This window comes from Sphaerodactylus townsendi, linkage group LG05 (genome assembly GCF_021028975.2).
Source record: "Sphaerodactylus townsendi isolate TG3544 linkage group LG05, MPM_Stown_v2.3, whole genome shotgun sequence".
NCBI classification, from domain to species: Eukaryota; Metazoa; Chordata; class Lepidosauria; order Squamata; family Sphaerodactylidae; genus Sphaerodactylus; species Sphaerodactylus townsendi.
The window spans coordinates 85,461,869-85,488,148 of record NC_059429.1 but is presented as its reverse complement, the minus strand read 5'-3'; the positions used below and the strand labels follow the sequence as shown (position 1 = coordinate 85,488,148).

Genomic DNA, 26,280 nt, shown 5'->3' with positions numbered 1-26,280 from the left:
TGACTAGTTTCAACTAGAGCAGGGGTAGGGAACCTGCGGCTCTCCAGATGTTCAGGAACTACAATTCCCATCAGCCCCTACCAGCATGGCCAATTGGCCATGCTGACAGAGGCTGATGGGAATTGTAGTTCCTGAACATCTGGAGAGCCGCAGGTTCCCTACCCCTGAACTAGAGTGGTATAGAAAGGCAATGCATTGCAATTTGCTTAGCACCTAATTAGTTTGTACTTGTCAAATTTCCATGCAAGGGGTGTGACTCTAAAAGAGCAGTGAACAAAGCTGTGAAATGCAAACACCAGGAGTTGGGGCAAAGGTAGGATTTCCCCCGTGGGAATAAACAGCCTTTCCAAGTGCCAGGTGAGGAAACACATAGTTACAACTGTACAGTTAATGGCACTCCTTCACAATCTACCCTGACTTTTTATCTGTAACTTGGTTGGCACAGACACTTTCGCAACTTGAATACTTGCTAACATGTTCACACACACCCACACTCCCAGAGTTTTATACTTACAGCCCACTGTTGTGATGTGCTGAGTTTCAGCAACTGAGTACAGGACTGAACAGTCACTTCTAAGCACAGGCACAAGGGGGAAGCCTGGTCTGTGTCCACATACCATTGGAAGTTGTTGCATTGTACAAATTATTTGCAAATGAATTTTCCTGTGTGGACAAGATCATCCAGGAGGTACATAACTGCTATAGGCGCTGTGATCGTGTCGTCTCCAATGATGTGCAGTGCAGCCCTTGTCTCCCTTCTTCTGTACTGGTTATTGGTGCCACCTCCTATGTCAAGTCAACAGCAGCTTTTTGTCCTGCTGCACCAGCTCTAGGAAGAAACGTGCAACACATCGGTCCTTTGCAAAGAAGGAATGGGGAGAGGCCAGGCCTCCTACACCTCCTGGCATCACATCCAAACAGCTGTAGGGGTGGGCCTGTCTTAACACCAGCACAGCTTCAGGCTTGCAGATGGCTTATGACTTAGTTTCGAGAACAAGTGGCACATCGCTGAACAGCTCTCCCTCATTTGGTTGTGAGAGAACATTGTTTTTTTCTACCACAGCCTAAGATTTTGCCAGTGCAGACAGAGCTGCAGGAGTGGAAAAGATCAGGCTGCCTATTAAACAGTATTAAGGTACTTTCAAAGTTCATAGGGGTGTACAAACTATGCAAATGTTGTGGGCTTGGACATCAGCCTTTCTTACATGATGAAATGAGTGGTAGTGTTTATTAATGAATGTATGTATATATTCCCCTCAGTGGACTTAATGGCTCTAGCTGAGCAACCCATCAGGGCTTGGGCAAGGTAACTACACCTCTAAGCTGAAGAGAGTGAGCAGGTGTGTGAATGTGCACACACACATGAAAACGAAGGACAATTTAGGTCGGGACAGACACAGAGAGAAGAGTAGATGGACTATTATGAGGTAGCTGGATTCCCTGGAGGATGCTGGAACTCTGTCTGGGGATCTGATGTGGTCAGGGGATCTCTGTAGCAGAGCCTAAGACTCCAATTCTCTGTCTCACAAAAGGAACTAACCACGCTATGTGCTAGCCTGTGGAACTTCTCACCTTTCAGAGTGAGATGCATGTAATAATATGCACCTTCAAAACATATGCATACAAATATGTTCATTTCTTTAAACAAATGAAATAGAAACCTGTCTGTGCATATATAGTGAAGTCATAGAGAAAAGACATTTATATCCCTATGGTTTTCATGAGCAAACATATCTTCTTTTTTTGCCTTCTAAATGAAGAGCTATCAGGAACAAATAGCATAATCCTGTTAAAAATCAGAGGCACAGCAAGAGAAACAAGGAGCAGATAAAAATGTACTGAAGTTGGAGATGTCTCTGGTAATCCAGGACGCTCCATATGCAAACACATCCCAGCACATTTAACGAAGTTCATGATGCCCATGCACACAAGCAAATCCATTAAGTTATGTATATACATTACTTTCTTTATAAACATCTGCTGCAAGTGTCCTTCCATTATATTGCACATAAATTCATAAATTGCCTGCCGCTTCTTGAAATGGCATCATAAAGTTTTGGGGGTTTTTTTCCAGATGGGATACCTTGAGGGCATGTGATGGTATTTGTATGCTGTTTAATGGATTCCCAAGGATTGTCAACATTCTGTGTCTCTTGGAGCATAATCAATGTAGCTTGTCGGAGGGAGCTGGAGGCCATTTAGTTAATTTACAGTGATAGTTAGCTGCATATTTCTACCCTGCCTTTCAGCAGCCCCATTGTGTTCTTTCATTATTTTAATGGGGCAGCCAGGAACAGCAAGCTTAAACATTTGCAGAGGGGCTCCGTGGTGTTGCCTGAGGAGAAGTATGTGATTGCACTCCATAATGATTCAGCATAGGGTGTCCAATGATCTGATCAGCATTTGAGCATGTGTGTCATACTAGGCACCTTAATGATGGATCAGATTACCTAAGGAATGCGTCTGTCTGGCAGTTGCAATCACCTTCATAAACTCTGCTTTTTGTACCTCTTCGGCGAGCAGCTAGGTGGTGAAAATCAGCAACAGGGCCTTTCCAGCAGTGGTGCCAAGTTGTAGAATTCACTCCCTACAGAGAGTTTCCAGACACCAGCTCGGCAATCCTTCAGGCACCAAGCAAAGGCATCATTATTATCCCGAGCTTTTAGATTAGTGACTTACTTCTGTGATGTTTTCAGCTTGAGCCTTTTTGTTTTTAATGCTGCATTTTAACTGGATGCCGTTTTGATATAGCTGCTTCTGTTTTTAAGCAATATGGTTTTATACCTTCTTGGTTTTCATTTAATGCAATGTTAATTCTTGGGCTGCTGCTGCTGTTATATGTTTTGTGCTGCTAAATGTATTTGTGTTTTATGTTTTTGTTGTATGGGTTTTGTATGTATGGATTTTTAATATTGTAAGTTGCAATGGACTTACAATCTTTCTGGAGAGGTGGGGTATAAATATTTTAAATACTTTAAATAGCTAAGAATTCCAGAGTAGAGAGCAGGTCATGATCAGGACAATGGTATATAGAGAGAAGGGGCTTCAACCATCCCCTCTGAACCATTTTTGCAGCTTGAAACAGTCCCAGTGAGAACTCTGGTCCATTAAGCACAGCACAAATAAGATGTCCTGAGGACATTTTTTTAAAAAGCCGCCTACTTATTTTTTGTTCATGAGCAAAAAAGGCATCAGAGGAAAAAGAGGCTTTTCCTCCTGTCCGAGTTTAAAACTCTTGCACCCGACATTTTATGGTGCTGCAGGGATTCTCCATGCCTGTAGCTATTTGCTTAAGGTTTTCCCAGGACATTTACTCTACATGTTCCACTGCTAGGTGCTTTTTTAGCCCAAAAAGTACACGGTTGTACTCAGCTCATCCTGCAATTCGAGCAATATATAGTTTTTCCTTTTTTAAATTTTCAGTTGGCTGTCTTCAAAGACATAAGCATATGACCTGTATCGTGTGTTCATGTCTTCAAAAACAGCCCATCGAAAACAAAAAAAGAGAAAACTATATATTGATGGAATTGGCAGGATGAGCTGAGTACAACCGTGTACTTTTCATGCTGAAAGGTGCCGCAACGGAGCCTGCAGAGCAAATGTCCCAGGGAAACCTTAGGCAAAAAGCTGCAGGCATGGAGAATCACTGCAGCACCATAAAATATCAGGCGCAAGTGGCAGAGGAAACTGACAAGAGAGCTTTAATGGTCAAGTGGGAAAAATAAAATGTCTCTTCAGCTCTTGAGCTTTGCACAGCAAGCAGGAGACGACTTGAAAATGACTTCAGAAAAAGTCCACAATTTAGCAGCTTCAAAAAAAGATGGCTTGAGCTGAAATATAGCTCAATACAGACAGTATTATTGCCATATCTTGAGATGAAATAAGGCATCCTGAGGAGGACTTGGGGGGAAATGTGGAGTTCCTCACCAAGGTGCCATTTTTTTCTGTCCTCAGGGTGTCTTTTTTGTGTTGTGCAGAATTTGGGGGCTTGTTGTGGGAACCCAGGGTTTCCCCAAATCATGCGCCCCCCCCCCCTAAGACAGTATCAGGTTGGGAAATAATACAGGGGGGAATGCTGATGCTCCTTCTGCATGTGCTCCACAGTACTGATCCTAATGAGGTTCTGATCCTAATGAGGTTCCACATAAACAGGAATTGCGGAGAACTCATGTGTAATTGTGTTAAGGCCTAATATGTACTAAGGCTGAATCATGGGATGAGACGCAGATTCTCATAGATTAATTTAAAGATAGACAGAAATGATTCTCTAGTTTTGAGAAGGCATTGAATATGTCCACAATTTTGCTTCATCCACTCTTCCATGGTGACCAACTCTGCCCCCTTTGCCACTTTACTTTCTTGATAGTCCTCCCCATTGAATTGCTTGTTGGGTGTGGCTGACCTCTTCTCTGTCTTCCCTCTTTTTCCGTGAGAGGATCCCTCCGACAGGAGATCTCTTCTGATACCCCGTCTACAATGCCATCACCCAGGCACCAAATAGGTAGTATTTTCCTTCTGTTTCCAAATGCATGCATGCCACAAAGAAAAGATCAAGACTGATGAGTGCAAATTGTCCTGCATGCTTTATTCACCTCCAATCATTCCTAAAGGAAGGTGGGATGGGAAAATCCTGATTTCTTTTGTCTGAGTAAACAACTTGGAAAATCCCAAAAAATGAAAATTGGTGGAAATAGAGAGATACCTACATGTATCTTAACAGGGACATGGATTATCTGAACATGCTTGCATATCTCATTCTAGACAAAAGCTTATGAGAGAATTCCCTGACTGAACATCTTTAGCATTTATATATCTGTACTCTGAGATTATTTATTTATTTATTTATTGTTTGGACTTTTATACCGCCCCATCCCCGAAGGGCTCTGGGCGGTGTACAGTATAAATACAATATTAATATAGATAAATAACTAAAACCATTAAAACAGCGATAGCAACAGTAAGAACAATAATAGAGGCGTCCGACTAACCCCATTTTTAAAAATTCTCCCCGGAGGAGGAGGACAAGTCCCAAGATGACAGGCCCAGATGTAAAGGGCCAACTGGGGGGGGGGGCGCCATTCAGCAGCTGGTCCCTCCAAAGGCCCGGCGGAACAGCTCCGTCTTACAGGCCCTGCGGAACTCATTGAGGTCCCGCAGGGCCCTGACAGCCGGAGGGAGAGTGTTCCACCAGGCCAGGGCCAGGGCCGTAAAAGCCCTGGCCCGTGTGGAGGCCAGCCGCATCATTGAGGGGCCAGGGACCACTAATAAATTGGCCTCCACAGAGCGGAGAGGCCGTGCAGGGACATATGGGGTGATGATATGTCTAAAAGATATGAGGGTCCCAGGCCGCGTAAGGCCTTGAAGGTCAACACCAGCACCTTGAAAATGATTCGGAACTCTACTGGGAGCCAATGCAGCTGGCGTAGTACAGGCTGAATATGATCATAAATGGCGCTGCCTGTGAGCAAACGCGCTGCTGCATGCTGAACCAGTTTTAGTCTCCGAATCAGACGCAAGGGAAGGCCCGCGTAGAGCGAGTTACAATAGTCTAACCTGGAGGTGACCGTTGCATGGATCACAGTGGCCAGGTCCGCCCGGGAGAGATTAGGAAAATATAATTTATATCTTCAATATATCTAATTGTCAGCGTGGCCCCATCTGCAGATACTTAAATCTGAAGACTGGGACTATGGATAACCTAATTCAGATATTTCTTCAAATCTGAGAAAAGCCTCAGAAAATGTGCAAAGAAGAAGAAGAAGAAGAAGAAGAGTTTGGATTTATATCCCCCCTTTCTCTCCTGTAGGAGACTCAAAGGGGCTGACAATCTCCTTGCCTTTCCCCCCTCACAACAAACACCCTGTGAGGTAGGTGGGGCTGAGAGAGCTCCGAGAAGCTGTGACTAGCCCAGGGGCGTAACGAGGCAGCCCTGGGCAAACTGTAGCCCTGGGCAAAACCTGAGTTGGATGCCCCCCCCCCCATGGGCGACCACTCCACCATGACCAATTTTCTTTTGCACCAGGACATTGGTGCCTGCAGGGAGTGCCTTTTTAGACATATCAGCACCAAAATTTCAGCATATCATCAGGAGACTGTCCTTATGCTATTCCCCAAGTTTGGTGAGATTTGGTTCAGGGAGTCCAAAGTTATGGACTCCCAAAGGGGGTGCCCCATCCCCCATTGTTTCCAATGGGAGCTAATAGGAGATGGGGGTTACAGTTTTGAGGGTCCATAACTTTGGCCCCCCTGAACCAAACTGCACCAAACCTGGGGGGTATCATAAGGGCAGTCTCGTGATGAGACCCTGAAAGTTTTGAGACTGTGCCTTCAGAAATGTGCACCCCCCCAGCCTGCAACCCCCATTGACAGCATTACAGAAAACTCAATGCAGAACAAACATTCTTGGGCAAACTTCTGGGATGTTCCTGCAGGGGGCGCATTTTTGGATGTATCGGCACCAAAATTTCAGGGTATCATCTGGAAACATTCTTTATGGTACCCCCCAATTTTGGTACAGTTTGGTTTAGGAGGTCCAAAGTTATGGACCCTCAAAGGGGGTGCCCCATCCCCCATTCTTTACTAAGGAGATGGGGGCTACCCTTTGAGGGTCCATAACTTTGGACCCCCTGAACCAAACTGCACCAAACCTGGGGGGTGCCATCATTTCCAGATGATACCTTGAAATTTTGGTGCCAATACATCCAAAAATGCACCCCCTGCAGGAACATCCTAGAAATTTGCCCAAGAATCTTTGTTCTTCGTTGAGTTTTCTGCATTGCTGTCAATGGGGGTTGCAGGCTGTGGGGGGCACATTTCTGAAGGCACAGTCTCAAAACTTTCAGGGTCTCATCAGGAGACTGCCTAATGATACCCCCCAAGTTTGGTGCAGTTTGGTTCAGGGGGGCCAAAGTTATGGACCCTCAAAACTGTAGCCCCCATCTCCTATTAGCTCCCATTGGAAACAATGGGGCATAGGGGCACCCCCTTTGGGAGTCCATAACTTTGGACTCCCTGAACCAAACCTCACCAAACTTGGGGAATAGCATAAGGACATGATGAGACCCTGAAATTTTGGTGCCGCTAGCCTAAAAACTGCGCCCCTTGCAGGCCAAAAATGGAAAACCACTAAAATACCCCAAAACGAACCCAGCATTTTGATGCCCCCCCACAAGGTGATGCCCTGGGCAGCTGCCCACCTTGCCCAATTGGAGTGTACAGGCTAATCTGAATTCCCCAGATAAGCCTCCACAGCTCAGGTGGCAGAGCTGGGAATCAAACCCGGTTCCTCCAGATTAGATATACGAGCTCTTAACCTCCTATGCCACCTTGCAGGTCCCCTACTGGTTACTCCTAGGTTCTATCACATTATTCTCTGCATTGGGAAATTTCTGGAGATTTGGGTGTTGACCTTGGGATGGTCAAAATGCCTCTTTTAATTCACCACAAGACTTTATAATGACCTAGTGTCCCTTTGTGGTCATTTTTTAAAAGTTTCATTTCCCTTTCCAATGCTACAGGTTTCCCTGTAAAACAACAAGTGGTTTTACTATATTCCAAATGGGTAAAGCAATGAGCCAGTGTGGTGTAGTGGTTAAGGTGTTATACTAGGACCTGGGAAACTCAGGTATAAACCCCTACTTGTGCCATGGAAGTCTGCTGGATGATCTTGGGCCAGTCACAAATTTTGTGCCATGACCTTGGCTAGTATTTGGATGGGAGGCCTCCAAGGAATGCCAGGGTCATAACATAAATGCAGGGACTGGAAAACCACCTCTGAATGAAGAGTTCCCCACCTGACTGCCATTTTGGATCACAGCTAGGACTATTGACATACTTTAACAGATACAGCCTTCTATAACATATGTATTGTATTCTACAATAGTGTGCATATACACACACACCTGCTCCCCAATTTAACAAGGATGATCTATGTACTGAACCAGATTTTTGCATGCTTTCCCCCTCTGAATGAGGCTCATGCATGCAGAAGTGTACCGTGGGGAGGGGGTGGGTGGGCTGCCATCCACCTTCTAGTGGTGCATGGAAGTGGCTTCTCTGTCTTTCTAGATCAAGGCCTTGGTTTGCCATGTCATTTGCATGATTAAGCTGCTTGCAAACATATTTCATCCGCTTGACAATTGTGGCACTTCCCAATTTGTGTTGGAACAGAAGCTTAAAATATCAAGAGACAAAATTCCCCTGTGGCTTGTAATTTAGAAAAGTCTGAAAGAAAAATCCAGCATTTTAACAGAAATGTTTTGAATGCATGCCCTCCACCAAAGAAAGTACAATCACTTTTATATCTGACCTGAAAATAAACTTTTCATTTCAATTTTCCATGGCAAATAAAATTGATTAAAACTGTCCTAGGCTATATTTCTATGTGACCAAAAGTGAGGCTACAGCAAAGAAGGTCCAGTGTCACCAATGACCGTGTATAATCTTAAACTAAAGTGATCTCTCTTTCTGTGCACTTCTCCCATCTCAACAGGTGACTGTGTGCTGGATGGAAGAGACACGGGGGAGTAACAAGAAGTCGCTTTCTCCCCAGGCTGAGCACGCTGGCATCCGGACTTACTTCTTCAGTGCTGAGAACAACGAGGAGCAGGAGACCTGGATCCAAGCCATGGGCGAGGCTGCCCGGGTGCAAATCCCACCCACTCAGAGGTCAGCTCTCCAGGGGGAAATTGACACCATGAGATGTGATCTGAAACTGTCTATCTTCTTGTTGTTGACTATAGGACTGGCCACAAGTTGTATTAAAGGAGAGTGAATGTATAGAAGGCAAGAGCAGGATTGTGGCACTATCTCTGCCACCACATTCTTACATTCATTCAGCAGAATTTATGAGCATACCATGTTTGCATGTAGGGTTAGAATATGCAATTAGGAATCCTGCTTTTATGAGGCTCGCTAAGTGCATAGACAAAGCCTACATTTTGTGACTGTGTTCACAAGCTTTGCGGAGAGGTGGTGCTGTCAACCCTGAATGCAGTTCTAACATGCGTGCTCACTCTTCCCTAATGTAATTTATGAACCTTGCTGTCACACACACACACACACACACACACACACACACACACACACACACACACACACACACACACACACACGGCCCTTGGCAGTAAATTTCAAGTTTGAGTTCCTTCAGGGGATACGGGCAGAAATGAATGACCATTAGTGTAATAAGTTAACATTCTATAAATTTGATTTTCATCCTGTGCTTTTGTGAATATGTTGATTAAATAACATAGCATCACTGTCCTTCCAAGAATAAATGTAATGTCTTCCACGAAACTTTTTGAAAACAGCTGCGAGAACAAGTTATAGAACCTATAAATCTTGCAGCAGTAGAAAAGGCATAAAGCTCTTTAAAATAGATAATGCTCAAAAAACTTTGATGGCCCTCAGATGAGCTGTGAGGAAGCAAAAGCTGGAGATTTTTCAGAAGCTTGAAGGCAACACAGTGACCAATGATTTAAGGAGTTTAGACTACCAGGTTAGTGACAAAATACTTTTGGGGGGGGGGGGGGGAAACCCTGTAACACAAAGTCTGGAACCCATTCCCTGGGACATAGTGATAGTCAGGTAGCTGTCAGTGATCTTTTTTTCATGCTTACCAGGCATGAGGAAACTGATTCTGAAAATATTCCCCCCAGTAAGAACCACCAGTACCACCACCACCACCACCGCAGTATTCCAGCCAGGGAGGCTGCCAAACCTGAGCTAGAAGCCAAGACCAGAGGTGAAGGTGATGGCCGTGGCTCAGAGAAGATTGAAAGGAAACAAGAGCGAGTAGAGAGCAAGAAGGAGCCACTGGTAAAAGCCAACGGCATTGTGAGTCAAGATATACCATCAGAACCTGGAAGTCCTTATCCTGAAGCCTCCCATGTGCCACCTGGGGTGGAGAGACCAACACAGCCAAATGGCTGGCAATATGCCTCTCCTAGCCGGCCTGGCAGCATGGCCTACCCACAACATGATGGTGACACTGCTGTGCCTCGTCGGAGCTTTGCTCCCCGCTCCAATCCTGAGAAGATTGCACAGAGGAAGAGCTCTATGACACAGCTCCAGCAGTGGGTAAACCTGCGTCGTGGAACTGCACCTCCTGAAGATCTCCATAGGTAAGATGGCTGAACACTTCCAGGGAGCTTCTCTCCCTGAGAATAGCAGCCCCTAACAGTGAGACAAGGCCGTGTCCACCACAAACTTAAGACAGTATATCTGATGTGGTTCCTTTGCCTTTCATCTCCCCCAAGGAATCCCAGGAACTGATAATTTTTGTGAGGTATAATTTCTGAAGGCTGATTCCGATCTCACTTCTTCCATGTAGAGCTTACTGAGAACTGCTTACATCTGTAAGGAGCTTAACAGATGGATTGGCTTGATTGTGTAGAGTCTCCCTTCCAGGATTATAAATCTGTTGTCTGGCATGAAGACATTTCAGAGGATCAGCATGATCAGTATGGTTAGCAGCTTTAAATGTTATAACCCCTATGTCCAACTATGTCCGTGTAAATGTATTTTCGTGAATTTATCATGGACAGCATAACCTCTGAACATGCCTTGACAAAGACTTTTCAGTACTTTCCTAGGGTTCCTTTGGGCAAGGCTATTAAATAGTTGATGATTGACTGACGTTTAGTGTTGATGTACCCAGAGAAAAAGAAAGTGGTTTTGACTGAGCAAACCAGCTCATTGACTGAGGTAGAAAAAAGCAAGTTACACTCTGTTTAGGTCTTAAGGCAACTTTGTGGAATATGTTTTTAACACCACCTTAATGATAAACAAATGAGATTTAAAAACTGGATATAATTACATGACTGGCTCCTCTCCCACCCCTGGTATAGGCCGCAGTCCTAGACTCTTTCATAGAAGTAAGCCTGATTGAATAAAACGGAACTGACTTATGAGCAGAAGTGCTTAGAATTGTCCCAGTGCTGGTACAATCCTAAGTGCTACTAATTGTGGTGATGTGATTAAGAGTAGTGGACTCTTAATATGGAGAACTGGGTTTGATTCCCCACTCTTCCACATGAGTGGCTGGACTCTTATTTGGTGGACTGGATTTGTTTCCCCCATTCCTACACGTGAATCCTACTGGGTGACCTTGGGCCAACCATAGTTCTTTCAGAATGCTCTCATCCCCTCCTACCTCACAAGGTATCTGTTGTGGGGAGAGAAAGGGAAGGAGTTTGTAAGCCACCTTGAGTCACCTTACAGGAGAGAAAGGTGGAGTATAAATCCAAACTCTCTTCTCCTCCTCTCTCAGCTCTCTGTACTTTTCCAGCTGATGAACTGAAAGCATGCCTGCCCATATATTTTGTCCCACTATTAACATCCATCCAGTTGAAACCTCTGTATGCAACATTATCACAGAGGCCTAGTGTCCCTTTTTTTTTTCTTTGCTGACTATCAGTAAATTGGTGCAGTTTGGAGTTACAGATCTTGCTTACTAGGCTGTGGGAAGTATCTAAAGATATGCCCAAGAGTTTTAGCATGGCTTTCAGCAGAACTGAATCACATAAGTTTGAACATATTATAGATAAAAACAGGCATATACATTATGTTAATCAAGTTTGCAGCATATACACTAATGAGAACATTGCAGCCCTATTATTAAATAAGGGCATAATTGAGAACACGCCAGTACTCATGACTAGGCATTATATGTATCATTATTATCAGCACCTTTAGAAGGTACCCAGAATTTAAAATTACAAACTAGGTTCTGTACTAGATTGTGTCAACTTTGGATGTAGAGTCCAGCAGCTAGTGTTGGGTGAGCCAAAATAATTGGTTAGAACATTGCAGGTTTTTCTTTGAGAGCTCCAGAATTTACTTTCTTCTTTTTCTTCCTTTGGCTATCTAGCCCCACCAGGTTCTACCCAATGTCCCGAAGAGTTCCTGACTACTATCCCCCGTACTCCCCTCAGTTCTCAGAGGATTACCAGTATTACCCCCCTGGCGTGCGCCCTGACAGTATCTGCTCTATGCCTGCCTATGAGCGTGTGAGCCCTCAGTGGTCTGTTGATGACAAGCGGCACTCCTTCCGTAACAGTGGCACATACCAACTGCGTGACTGGAAGGAACAGCCTGGCTATGGGAGACAGGATGTGCCCGTCTGGATCCCAGGCCCCACACGACCACCAGTTTACTATGATGAAATGGATGCCGCTTCAGGCTCTTTACGCAGGATGTCACTCCAACCTCGTTCCCGGTCAGTCCCCCGCTCACCAAGCCAAGGTTCCTACAGCAGAGCCAGAGTATACTCCCCAGTCAGGTCACCCAGTGCCCGCTTTGAAAGAATGCCTGCCCGGAGTGAGGAGATTTATGCCGAGCCAACAACCTACATGATGAGGCGATCAGTCAGTTCCCCAAAGGTAACCCCCCATTACTACATTCTTCCCATCAGTTTTTCCTGCTATCCTCCAGGAGAAGAGCAATAATAGAAAAGGAAGGGGATACGGTAGGATCACTAGCACACTCCTGATGACTGAATCTTTATATCAGCATTTTTGCTGAATATTGATCCTGAAGAATATTAGTAAAATTACCATGATAGATTATGGAATATTCACTAGGTCTTGACTAAGATGTATGTTGACAGACTGAATCAGAGAAGCAGTCCTAGATTAGAATATCAGGGTCAGAGAAATGGCAGAGATGGACATAAGCTATGTTTAATTTCTAAAACAAAAATTGTTTGGGCTAGCAAATTTGTTCTAGACATTTTTTCCCTGATCCCAAACATGTCAGAGTTTATTCTGGTCACTCTGCATTCAAGGAAGTACAAATCTGCATATGTTCAGACACAGTCTCTTATTTATTTCACATGATCCAGGAGATGAAAAACAAGGGCTTTGGAGCAAACTAATAAGCCCTCATTCATATCAAACACCAGGTATTAGTGCTTCCAAACCCTCAATAGTTCACAGCAGCAGACATATGAAGACTGAAGGGAATTGGTATGCCGGCTGTATGGGGAGTATAAAGCATTGAAAGGGCTGATGATGAGGTTTAAAATACTGTTCATCACTGTTTGGCCTGTGGGTTTAATAAGCATAAAGAGCAAGCTAATATGAAGGATATAATCAGAATCAAGGATGCAGGCAGCCCAGGAACTGAGTGGTAATAGAGGTTTTAAGGGCAGGAGCCCTGGGTAAACTTGCCCTTCCTTTTCCTCCTCTCCTAATAAAACATCTAGATCCGTCTTGCAGAACCAGTCACTCTTTTCCAAGAAATATTTTTGTCCATGATACAACTCACTGATGTTCCTAACTGGTCTTATCCACCAGAACTTTCCCAATGACCCTGTCTAGCCATCTGTCCTCTTCATTTTTGTACTGCAGATCATGATTACTGTTTTGTGTCCTGGGAAAAGTACTGGGATTAGTTACCCTGCAGACCATAGTTTTATTGATATAAACCACTCATGCATGTGTATGGTTTCTTCTCTTTTCTCAGTATGATTATCTGGGTGACAGGAGGCCTGTCCCTGCAGGAGTGTTCCCCTTCAACTACCCAGCATCTCCTACAGTCCACGACAAAATGGTATGTACCAACTGGCATCCAAATATTCCAGTAGATATGTTAGGTTTCCTAAATTGGGATTAATTCAGAGGCAGGGATACAGAGGCAGGGATATTATGTGATGGGAAGTTGCTTATTGGCCATGGAAAAATTTTAAATGTCCTAGAACATTTTCTGGTATGAGATCAAGTGGAAATTCTTTAGTCTTGGGTACGCATGGCACCAACTATGCAAACTGGCAAAGATATTCATTATTTACCTGATCTGTTGCGGATGGGTGTGTGTGTGATACCCTTGATTGGAAGACTTAAGGAAGCAGTTAAGTGCCTGATTTATGGATGAGAAGACATCATTGCTCCAGCTCATCTTTTATGTGCTCAGCACTTGTGAGGGAGAACATTCTAATACTATGGTGGAGAGCAGAACACCTTTCCCCCCTTCCTCGCACAAGATAACATCCAATGTGCAGTAGATCTTCTGAATGAACATCCAGTCATAAAGAGGTGCAATTCACTTGGTTTGTTTTTCTTCTCTGAAAGAAAATGGTGGAGCATCACAGGAGCCAGGGCTTTTTGTAACTGCAAGGCCTATTTCCCACTGCAGGCTGTCTGGATGTTACAGGGTAAGGGCTCCTGCCACTCCTCCTTCGTGCTCTTTCACCAAATGTTGTAACTGGAACCCAGGAATGCTTCTTTTAGTGACTGAACTAAAGGCTGCTGTTCAGAATTTGGTGTGGCGTGTATCCTGAATCCTTAATTGATGATACCCCTTTATCTTTCTAAACTGAACATCACCGTCCTAATTATCTGGAAGTGAGCTTATGTTATCTATGAGACTGCATACCTTCCCTTTCTCAAGGGAAGAAAAATGAAGGAAAATGCAGAATGCAAAAACCTGGAGAGTGGCTTTTACTGCTGGATTTTGTAATCCTCCAATACAATATGGCAAAGACAAAGGGCAGCAAGTCATGTAGACACTCTTGTTCCCTGTTCTTGGCTGTAGTTTCTTTCTTTGCCGCTTTCCCTCACTGGTTTTATTTTCTTTGTTTGGATATTTTACTGCGGGGGAGGATCCATCTGGTGGGGGCAGAAACCACCCTGAGTGGACTCTGTCAGGTGAAACTGCCAACTTCATTTGCTCCATGCCAAGGTTCTTGACCATGCCTGACACCTTTCACCCGTGAGAGATGCCAGTAGATCCTAGACTGGATCAAGGTGCCCTATGGAAAAGACTCTAGTTGCACGCCTATTGCACGCAGCTTCTTCCTTCACTCTCCCCTCCCCACCTTCTCACCAGCTATGCACAAAAGCAGATGCATGTGGCTGAATTGGAAATGCAATGAGATGACCCTGGTATCACTGAACAGGTCAGGAATGGTCTTCCATAACAGGTGCTCAGTCCCCATCCCCAACTATGAGGGGTAAAATGGAATTACAGCAGTACTTGTGGAGAAAAAGAGCAGGATTTCCTACCGAGACAGTAGTTAGGATCTGGATAGTTTCATCTCCTGGCTGCATGTGAACACAGAACCTTGGCTGCCAAAGGATAATGTTAAATTAGTCACATTTTTGGAAGGGGGAAATTCTTTCCAAAACTGATAAAGATCAGCTCTGCACTTACTAGAGAAGCAGTTTAACTGGACCCAAGGTAGTGATATTATAGATTCCAATTTGCTCACCAGAAGAATGGAGAATAACAGAAAAGTTTTAGCTTTGTAAAAGAATAGCACTTCCCCACTCACCTCTTTTCTAGTAGGCAAAGAACTGCAAGCATTTGTTTGTTATCTGAAACAGGGCTTGTACAAAGGTGGTGACTTGGAGGAACTCACAGTTTTTTTCAGTGGAAATCCATGCACAGGTTATACAAAAGATGGGTAAGGTATGCCCTAAACTGTAGGTATGCCCTAAACTGGTGTGCTAAGAATGTGGGCTAAGTGAACTGTGCAGAGTTCAGCACGTATTAAAGTTGATTTGCTCCACATGCTGCCGGTTTTCATTTCTTTTAATGCATAATTGCAAACTTACTGAAAATGGACTAGAGTGAAAGGTGGTGTGGGTAGACTCAGTCACAGTATAACTTCCCCACTCTGTGTGAACTCTGCATGAATGCCTTGAGTGCACAATCAGATCATAAAAGAGTGGCATTTGGGAGCAGAGCAGTGCTGGGGAATTGGAAAATTCTACCTACTCCCAGACTTTCAAAGCCAGATGTCTTACAGTGAAGAATGTACACTGCTAGCACTTCTTTACCAAATTTAGTCTCAGTAGTAGGTGTAGGCTAACCATTTTTGAATCCTGTACCACACATCAATCTAATGATAACAATGGCTTCGTGTCTACCCAGGAACTATCAGAATTATTACATTCATGTACTCAAATAGCACCTGTGTAGCTGTGTGTGAAAATCAAGATTCTCACATGACTCTTAAGGTGAGATGGTATTGATTATCTGGGGTGGAGGGGAAGGAGCATTCTTATTTTACTAGCCTACCAAAACTCTTGCCAGGCAACATTACAGAACCCAACCTTTTTGTGGGGAAGGAGAGCATGGCCATATTGTTAATCCACACCTGCCCAGCAAGAGGAGATGTGCATGACTTTGGGACAGAGCACCAACTAAATGGGGAGCTGCCAGGATTTCCCATTTAGAATCCCTGTAGGGGATGTGGAACTACATCTTGTCCTGAAAGGACTGCTGATCAGTGACCATCCACTCACCACTCCTCTTTTCACAAATGCTTGTGAGGCTGAACATTTCCTTTTCTGTCTGGGGAGCTCTCTGTCTCTAGCTAAGTTGCACCTAACTGCTTTTGCTTCTTCTTTGTGTTTGTTTGTTTGTGCTTCCATTTTGCCGCATGCCTAATGGCTCCTGATAGGATGAACTTTTAGACCTTCAGTTGCAAAGAAACCTAGAATATTTGGACCAGCAGGTAGGCCCAGCTGCCTGTGTTGCTCTTTCTGCTCCACCTCCCCACCTCCCGCCTCTCGTCCTGCAACCTTCTACCCTAAGCCCTGCTGTCAAGTCAGTGTTATCCCTCTCCTCCTTGTCCTTCCCCTACCCCTACATCTGTCCTACTCCTTGGCATCATGGCAGCAAGAGGAGGTCTTTGGTGTCTTTCATCTGTTTCCTTTGACAGGGATTCCTGTGTTTAGGGGGGTGGGGATGAATGCTTTGCCTTCACTTGGGAATCTGTGGTTTCTGCAGTGCTCACAGTGGGAGAAGAAGATCCTTTCCATTGGTCTGACCCAACTGCCACCCACCTTTCCATTCATGGCCAGATAGTCAGCATGAGAGGAAGGGTGAAAAAGCCAAGTGTCTCCCTTTAGTTTGCCCTCCACATTTCTGTGGATCTTATGGAGTTCCACAGGGCCTGTAAAATGGAGCTAAAGGTTCTTCAACCTGCCCATGCATGAAATCAAGAGTTCTGGCCTCCTACACCTTCAGTAGCTAATTATTGTGTGTCTGGTTCTTTAGGTCACTTTATATACTTGGTGGAATCAAGTAATAAAAGGTTTCTGGGAGTGTGCCATTTCAGACTTTGGGGGTGGGCACTGCTAGTTTGAATGGTTTAGCATAATCAAAGTCTTTGCACCAAGCAAAATGCTGAAGAGTACCTTTTTGGACTCCAGGTGGGGATATTTTGCATGTTTTCCCCATTTCAGTAAACCCTTTATGTGTTAACAAAATAGTCCTTTTGCCGATGTGTTAGTTTAGGATCTACAAGGAATGTTTTACAGAAAAGATCATGATTTATACTCCTTTCTTATCTGCAAGCTAAAGTAGTGCAGTTCAGATCTACCACTTCATTTTGCAAAGCATGAAGGACAAAGCTGTCAAGGACAAAGTTCATGCACAAGAACAAGTTGTCAAGGTGCATAACAGGAGACCTTTGACAGAGTTCACTGCAGAGTGAGTGATTAAGAAGTCATTGGGTTGGATTCAACCAACTTCCACTGGTGAAAAAGGGAGGAAGGGGTCCTCTTTGAATATGAAAAAAGACTACAGTGGGAACAAGGGGATTTTCCTGTTCAAAACCCACATGGAAGAGAGTCCATAGTAAGGAGGAGAATTAAGTGAGATTGAGTGATGGAATTGGCAGGATCAAACACAATGTTTCTGCTTTGGCTTGTGTAAAAGAAGTTATAGTGATCATACTTCAGAAGGCATATTTTGTAAATTATAATAATTTGGCTGCACATATCTGGCTCTAGTCAATAACTGGAGAACTTTGTCTGTACCCTATGAATGCTACCTTGAATTCCATGATGGAAGAAAGGCAGACTGTAAATGAAGTGGAGTGGATTCCATGGGAGTGAAGGCTATGATGAAAGCCAGGTTCCTGTTGGGAAAAGGTTCAACCCTGGTTCTACCAGTTGCCTATCTCTGTCCACAGCCACCTCAGTTATATTGTGTCCCAAAGAAACCATGTTAATCAGAAATAATGAACTCAAGGTAGAGGCTAAAGAGATCCAAGGAAGCCAGAAAATACCTGCTCAGAATATGTTACAGTGCTGTATACACAGGATGCTCCAACTTCTGTCTTTGTCTGAAACTGCATGAACTGTCCTAGATGTGTCCATTGTGAGTTAAAGAGCCATAGGTACAGCTAATAGGCTCAGGAATTGGTGCCAAAAGGTCTTCCTGCCAGCCAAGTTTGGCTTTTGAAAAAGTTCTCAGGAGTTTTATAGTTCTCAGGAGTTTTATAGTGTCAGTGCCCATCTTCTCTGTGGGTAAATCTTCCGAATGCCACCAAAGACTGTCTGCCAGTGATCGACTAGAACCAGGGGGCATACATTGAAAATGCTGGGGGGAAGAATTAGGACTAATAAAAGGAAACATTTTTTCACGCAACGTGTGATTGGTGTTTGGAATATGCTGCCACTGGAGGTGGTGATGGCCACTAACCTGGATAGCTTTAAAAAGGGCTTGGACAGATTTATGGAGGAGAAGTTGATCTATGGCTACCAATCTTGATCCTCCTTGATCTGAGATTGCAAATGCCTTAGCAGACCAGGTGCTCAGGAACAGCAGCAGCAGAAGGCCATTGCTTTCACATCCTGCATGTGAGCTCCAAAAGGTATCTGGTGGGCCACTGAGAGTCACAGAGTGCTGGACTAGATGGACTCTGGTCTGATCCAACAGGCTCTTTCTTATGTTCTTATGACTGGCAACTTAATATAGGGAAAGTTCGTAGGGGAGGCACTGCTCTGGGGGGCACTAGCAGCCAGGAGCAATCTAACTCAAATGGCCCCTGTAGCTCTTGCCATACTCTGACCTGGGCCACAGCAACAGTGGAAACATGTGTAGACTTGCCCAGATCTGACTTGGGGGGCCCTCCATCACAGCCAGCACTGCAAGGATTATCTGTCAATATTGGCTGCTTAGTGCAGACAGTAGTTATCAATTAGATATTGCATGTTTGAAAACAGGGACAAAAATAGATAGCTAAGACTTAGCCGCTAAGTTGAGGTTTCCCGTAGCCAAGCCTCAAATATACAGAATGGAACTGTGTAGTGTATATATGTGTGTGTCTGTGTTAAAACAGGATGTTCTTGTATGTGTATATAGGAAGGATTTCAGATGTTAAGCAAATGCAATGCATTTAAAGCAGCTTTATCATAAGAATTTTGTTCAAAGATTCCAGGAAAGTAGAGGTTCCAAATTAATCGTGGTATGAATGCACTAAGAAATTAACACAGACAAGTTTCCACATAGCCATTAACTAAAGCTCAATCTTCCTAGCTTAGTTCAGTGAAAGATGGTATAGTGTAGTGACAAAGAGAATACCTGTCATCCAGGAGGTACCTAGCTCAAATGTCACCTCTTCCACCAACTCTGCATTTGACCTTAGGCAAGCCACTCAGTCTTACCCTGAACCCTGCTTCCGTCCCCCCATCTGCAAGATAAGGATAACACCTTACGTGGTTGTTGCAAGAGCATGTGTACGAAGCAGTTGAATACTGAAAGCATTGTGATAGCACAAGCCCATGTTTGCTGACCAAGCCCCACAGAAATGCAAAAGACTTTATATCAGCAGATGAGATTAAGCTGCAAAGAAGAAAAATAAAATCCCTTTGCAAGTGTGGATGGCTGATGCTGGCCTGCAAATGTCTGCATTTCAATAAGCAAGGCTGCTCCAGAAACAGTCTCATTAGGGCCTCAAAAGCAGTACACGCCCCCCCCCCCCCGCTCAGCAGAGCAATCACGGAGATTGGAATGAAGCCAAAGACGAGCAAGGGGGGGGAGTTAAAAGCTCTCAAGATTGTATTACCATCATTGGCAGCAGGGCTTTCTCCTTCTGTCCTTTTAAACAGTTTACTTTGAGGCTTTCTACTCCTTCTCTTCCCCTTCTGACCCTCTGAGAGACTGACTTTGAATAAGTCCAGCCCCTGCCTAGCCCTGCCTGTTTGTTCTGCACTGTGATTTATGTTTGATATTTGGAAACAGAGTGCATCGAATCAGTGCAAACAGTGGAGATTTATGCCTGAAGAAGATGTTACCTTTGGACTTTTTTGTTCAAACAATTGTTGGTTTGCTCTATTGATGTCTTGTTGCTCTGTTTCAGACAGAAAGGACTCAAACTTTCCTTTTCTGACTTGCAAGATAGGACCTTTCAAGCATCAGGCTCTCCATTTTTCTAGGCCAAGATGCACAGAGCAGGTGTGCAGTAGAAAAGAATCTTTAATACAAGGAACTTTAAATGACTTGAGCAAGCAAATAAATTGGGGCACACTCTTTCCCCCCATACACTAGTTGATTAGAATAAGAGGAACAGATACAGGATCAGGCAGATACATGCATTTTAAACAAAAAAGCACTATTAATTCATTGTTATGCACATCCTCATAAGGGAATACACGTGATTGAGTCCTCTGCTGTTTTAGAATGCTAAGGGATACTCACTCCAGGAATCATCAGAGGATGTTAGAGGGATGTTAAAGACTGTCTTATCCTAACTTTGCTCCTGCTGTGGTGGGGAGAAATCTCTCCTTTATATCTGGCCAGTCGTGATCCTCAGCAGCTGCACCTAGCAGTAGTACCTTGCTTACTGTGGCAACAACTGTGCTATATTGTTAAGCAAAAGTGGCTAATGCCAGGATGTGCAAATATTGCTGCTTTTTTAAAAAAAATCTAGAATGTACTGTTACACCTTGCTCCAATGAATGAATCCCTCTTCCTCCTTCCCACAAGCTTGAGGCAGGCTAAAAAGGGGTGAGCCGATTCCTCAAAAGTCTCTCCAGTTCTTACATCTTGCATCAGTTCTTACCCCCCCCTCTCTCTCTCCCTCTCTCTCCCTCTCTGTCTCTCCCCCCCCCTCTCTCTCTCTCACACACACACACACTCACACACACACACAGAGGGTGTGTTCTCTTGCTTGGATTCTGGAAGAGGCAGAGGGGAACCAACAAGCGTTGACTGAGAGTAACACATGTCAACCTTCGTACCTACATTGTAAATAGTGGAGTATAACTCTGCACTGCCCATTACCCTAACTAATTGTTTCTGATGCCCCAGAAAAGGAGGATGAGAATATCAGTGCTAGATTTGGAGCATGGGGGAGAAAAAGATGGCTGAATGTGCCAAGATCTGTATGATGTATACACACATGGGATTAGTCTCTCTGTAAGAGTGACAAAAGGAATTTTCTTTCTAAGATTTGTTCTTCCTCAGTTGTGTCTCTTCAAAGTTTCAGTGACAACTCCATAAGTATGACAATAGGGTATCTCCAAGATCCAAGGCATCTTGCTGAGGGCCTGTGTGTTTCCTTTTAGATTGTGGCATCTGAGCCAAGATACTATTCCAGTTGTTTCCCAGTGGATGTCAATGGTCAGATGTGCTCTAGATTGGATGGAGATGAGTGTATCTCCACTAGCATCTTGACTTTTTCCTTCCTTGTCTGCCGCAGATGAACGAGAGCGAGACTTTGATCAGTATGGTGAACAGAATGGTGGAGAGCTCCTCCCCTAGGGCTCAGCTGTACATGCAAGTAAGAGATCACAGCAGCTCTGCCATCTGCCATGCCATTCCAGCTGCTTTTGCATGGCAGAACCATTCTCAGTGTCACCTCATGCATACCTTATGTCTGCATTCATTTGTGAGATTCCCATTCAACATCTCATCCTGCAATAGCGCAGTTGTTTGAAGTCATGAGAAACCTATGGTCTAGTGAACTAGTGATTCTGTGGCAGAACTCCTTGACATCCCATATGCACATCTGGATGGAGACTACTGGAATCTAGAAAACATGCTGATTTTTAGCTAAATTAACAACTTTGTGCTGCATCGTGCCAGACTCTCCCCACCCCCTTTCCCTTGCAGTGCAATCCTAAGAACAGTTCTTGGCAAAAGGCTGTAGTGAGCAGGCTTTCTTAGGATGGCCCTGGCAGCCTCTTCATACCTTTGTTAAAGGCCTGAGTTAAAAAGGATTTCACCGATGGATGGATGTTTTAGAAAAGAGGAAAAATTCTGTCTGTTGGTAATGCTGGGAGAGGACAAAATTCTTTTCCTCCTTGTTGCCAGTTATTAAATTTGTACAAATTATATCACATTCGGACAATGCTTAGATATTATCATTAGCCTATTAAGCTCTGCCATTACCTTTAGCCCATTCGAGGGTCTGAGCCAGGACTCTTTCATCTGACTTGTTTTTTTCATTGGCAATGCTTAGTGCTAGAACACGTGATATGGGATCCTATGACTTTTGCATTGGCATCTCTTGCTAAAGGAGAAGAGCCCTATAGCCTCTTCTGTCATCTATCACAGATGGTCAGTTAATTGGAAATCTAGGGTCTACCTAAAGAGCATGTTCTCCTGCTAGGTATGGATGATAGCTTATTTGCACAGATGAAACAATGGAATCCCAATGCTTTATTTCACTCAAGGCTCACCAATGTGGAACTCTGATTCAAAAATTAATATTGAGCCTTGAAACCTGTGTCATACATTAAGTGTGACTTCCTTGTACCATCATATCCAAATGGCAAGGGAAGAAAATGCCCTTGAACATGCAGAAAGACCCTTTCTGAACCTCTGAATCTCTGTAGCCAGGACCTGCCATGTAGGTTTAGGAATTCAGGGTTACTGGTGCAAGAATTGCACCACTGCAACAATATGCACTACATATTTTTTAATTTGAGAAGTACAGCCAGTGGTATCTTCATTAAGTGCTACATTTCATTGTGATTACAACCAGCCAACCACCATCCATTTATGTTTCTAAAGCCATAGCTTTGTCACCATTATCATATTAAAATATCCTTCAACTTTTAGCTCAGTACTTTACCAAGTCGGAATATAACTGTTTATAATTGTTGTTTAGAAGTGATTTTTGCATAGGTTTGGAGTAACTTCCCCACAGCTTTCTTTGAATGAGACAATAGATTTCATGTATGCTATGGAACATTCCAAGTGCTATTTCCAACTGGGGTTTTATGCAAAGTACTATGCTTGATTATCTCTGGATTAAAAGCCAACTTGAGTGAGAAGTGTCACAAATCCAGATCTGATCAAGTCGCATTAATAGGTTTCTTATTCTCAGTCCACGGTAACTTTCATCATTTCCGACAATATGCTAATTAGGGATAGTGATTTGGTAAACTCAAATAATCACCCCCCCAAAACCCCTTATTTGGGGGAGGAGTATTTTTGTTTTACCCAAAAAACCCAAATTGCCAAAAAAAACCCACAACCCAGGATATTCAGCAGAGCCAACTTAGCTTGGTGCCAAAGAAGCCTAATAGGTTTCAGCCTTTTTGGCTTTTGCTCTCTACAAGCAAACCCCCCCCCCCCTTCCTAAAGCTGGTTGTCAGCTGTGCAGTCAGAGAGGGAGCTGGGTTGCTTGCAGAGAGCAGATCTTTCAACTCTCTGCAAGCAGTCCCCCTCCAGGGGGGTGAGAAGTTCTGCCCCCACCACTCTTGTTCATGTGGACTTGATAAGTAGCAGTGGGGAGATCTGAATGTTTTGGGGCTCAGATTTTTTAAACCTGAAAAATGTTGATAAAAAGCTGATGGGTGTCAGCTTTATTTGGCTTTATTAAAAATTTCTAGGTTTTAAAAACCCTAGCCTAAAATTTACTGAGCGCAATTGTTTGTGCTCAGCTGCAATGCCAACTGGTGCTTGACTCAGGATAGTTGTCACTGCAACAGATATTTATGCCTGAGTAGACAGACTTAGTAGTATCTGGTGCTAACGTGAAACGTATGCATTGCTTTCTTACTTTTCTGTCTCTTCATTCACCGCCTCACAAAAATGGTTTCCAAGTGGCTGGATTAGATCCCTTGGAGGAATTTCCACTGATACAATGGGTTTCCATCTGTAGAGCATGATTTTCTCCTGTGGCAGCCCCCACCCCCCCCCCCCCCACCACCACCCTTCTGCTTTTCTGTCCTCCCATGAACAACATGAATGAGAAAATTAGAGGTTTGCTGTGGGAGGGGAGAATCAGCAAACATTTGTCACCTAATTATGGAAATCCTTCATGATAATCAGCCTGATCAGAGCATCATCCAGGGTGCAAGTACAATCAGAATATTACTTAGAAGAAAAACAGGATTATATTAGCACAAGAAAAGATATTTAGATTTAAGAAAATGACCAGGCTTTTTGCTGTGTACTTTCAGCAAAATGTTCCCGTCTTACATACATAGCATGTTACAGTGTGAGGTATCTCCCCACACATGCTTGTATGCTTTGTGCAAATGATTAGAACCCCACTTTTTGAACAGTTCCTGATTGCATTGAAGAACCTACATGCATATGATCAGTTGAACATGTGGAGGCTAAGGACAATTCTGCTTCCCACCTTTTGTTCATTTAGCATACATGATGTATTTGACCATAGGAACAGTGCTAGTGTAAGCTAATACTTACCTGGAGTATGGCACTTCATTTTCATGGATGAGATTCGGCCAGTAGCTGTGTTCTTGCATTAGAAAGGTACCCTTGATCAGTTCTTGCCAGCAATCAAGAATTTATTTCCTCCTGTTGTGTTATCATACCATGGTGGTTTGCTTTGTAACAGTAAATGGTTCTGATGTGGTGCTTCTCTTCTGTGCTGCATCACATCCATGTTAATCAGGGCTCTCCCGTGATACTTGTATACCCCTTCTGGGTAAGTACTGTAGCATCTCTGTTCCAGAGGAAAATGATGCAATGTTTAGTTTTAGTTAACAATTCACAGCAAAAGCCAATGCACCAAGTAACTTTGGGCCTGGCTTTCTCTCTGCATTAGTTTTCCTGTGTGTAAAATGGTGGTTGCTAATAAGCTGGGGTGCTGGACATTGCATGAAGGACCTCAAATCCAACTACAATGTGGCTATCTCTTGTGAAGAGTCAGCCTGTGTTTCTTTAGCAACCTTGGAATTCAGCTGAGCCAATAAACTGGGAAGAGCACAGGAAGGCCTGGTTTTGAAGCCTTGGCAGGTCTTCATATTTGGGGCTCAGTGCAATGTCTTTTGCTGAAATACCTGTTCTTTCTTACTCATCCAGCCTTCCAGTGAAGGTCATCCTGTCCTGACCTCTTGATCCTGACTTGTGCATCATCAGCCACCCTTATATAGCAACATCTTGGATATTTAGTTCTTGTTTGGCATGTAAAAGGTTGCGCCTGGGACTGCATTGCATATGCGTAGCAACCACTGCTATATTAGACCTAGAAAAGTCAGCAGAAGTTCCTCTTGGTATTGCGTGCTGCCCAATATTCTTAACTTTGTATATCAATTAATTGGATGTGTAATAGTAGGTTACATGATATAGCCCTTTTGCACCATAGTGATTCTCACATTTTAAGGACCCTCTGACCTCCCTTCATACATCAGCCTGAATGTTGCAGGGGGGCGGGGTGGGGAGTGGCAAGAAGTTACATATTTAAATCTATTCACAATTGCTTTTGCTATGATTGTGAATTTAAGTGCCTGTAGTACAAATTGGTTGTATAACTGCCTGTAGAACTGTAATAACAGTTGCACGTCTAATATGCATGTACTTATTTGTTCATCAATCTCAGCAGTGGTCCTTTTTTTTAAAAAAAAATCCTTTTCTTAGCAGCTTGGCTGCTCCCTATTATGCAAGCAGCAAAGGAGCAGTTTTCTTACTTTGTGTCTAGAAGAGCTGCCTCTCTTGATAAGATAAAGCATAGCTGCTTGGGCTGGATAGAGCCATGAGACCTGTAGAGTAGGATTATAGCACAGTTGCAAGGCTATGCATGTCTCTCCCTTCAGTGATTCCATCCTGCAAGTGTTGCTTAAGAGAAACACTTGGTAGAAGAAATTAAGATTCTGGGTTGTAGGGCCTGAAAACATTTTTTTTTAAAAAAAGATTTCCCCCAGGGGTTTGTCATGACATGTTAATTTCAAGAACCAGAGAACAGCAGTGACTTGTCCCTGTTTTTGCAGGTGTCTCACTTCCCTGAAGCTTATAGAGAGACGCTGCACACCTACAAGATAAACGAGCAAGATACAGATGTAAGAACACCTCTCCCTCGCTGTTGCTCGCCTGCCCAAACCATCTCCCCTCCTGCTGCCACCTTTCCATCCTCCACCCCTTGGAGGTTATGCCTTTTTTCATTTTTCTTACTATCATTAGATGAGCATCTTTTCTGCTAGTGGAGCTGCAGGGTCTCTTGGTCACACCACTGATCACCAGTTCTGTGCTGTCTTTCCTGTTGCATCCTTCCCTCGCACTCAAATCTGTGTGTCTCATGCTGGTGTCATTGTTTGTGAGTCTCCCACCTCACCCTGCTACTCTGAC

General features: G+C 43.9%; 1 protein-coding gene across 13 annotated transcripts in view; it reads left to right on the top strand.

Annotated features, from left to right (window-relative positions):
* Window positions 1–26,280, top strand: part of PLEKHA6 (pleckstrin homology domain containing A6) — a 210,594-nt gene that overhangs the window by 153,700 nt on the left and 30,614 nt on the right. For 4 of the 13 annotated variants that reach the window (XM_048497311.1, XM_048497308.1, XM_048497303.1 and 1 more), the window contains exons 7-13: window positions 8,492–8,667; window positions 9,660–10,124; window positions 11,873–12,383; window positions 13,468–13,554; window positions 16,409–16,462; window positions 21,440–21,520; window positions 25,926–25,994. In XM_048497311.1, coding sequence (XP_048353268.1) covers window positions 8,492–8,667; window positions 9,660–10,124; window positions 11,873–12,383; window positions 13,468–13,554; window positions 16,409–16,462; window positions 21,440–21,520; window positions 25,926–25,994 — 1,443 coding nt within the window. The remainder of the gene's footprint in view (window positions 1–8,491; window positions 8,668–9,659; window positions 10,125–11,872; window positions 12,384–13,467; window positions 13,555–16,408; window positions 16,463–21,439; window positions 21,521–25,925; window positions 25,995–26,280) is intronic. The other 9 variants (XM_048497312.1, XM_048497302.1, XM_048497300.1 and 6 more) reach the window with 8 other exon arrangements.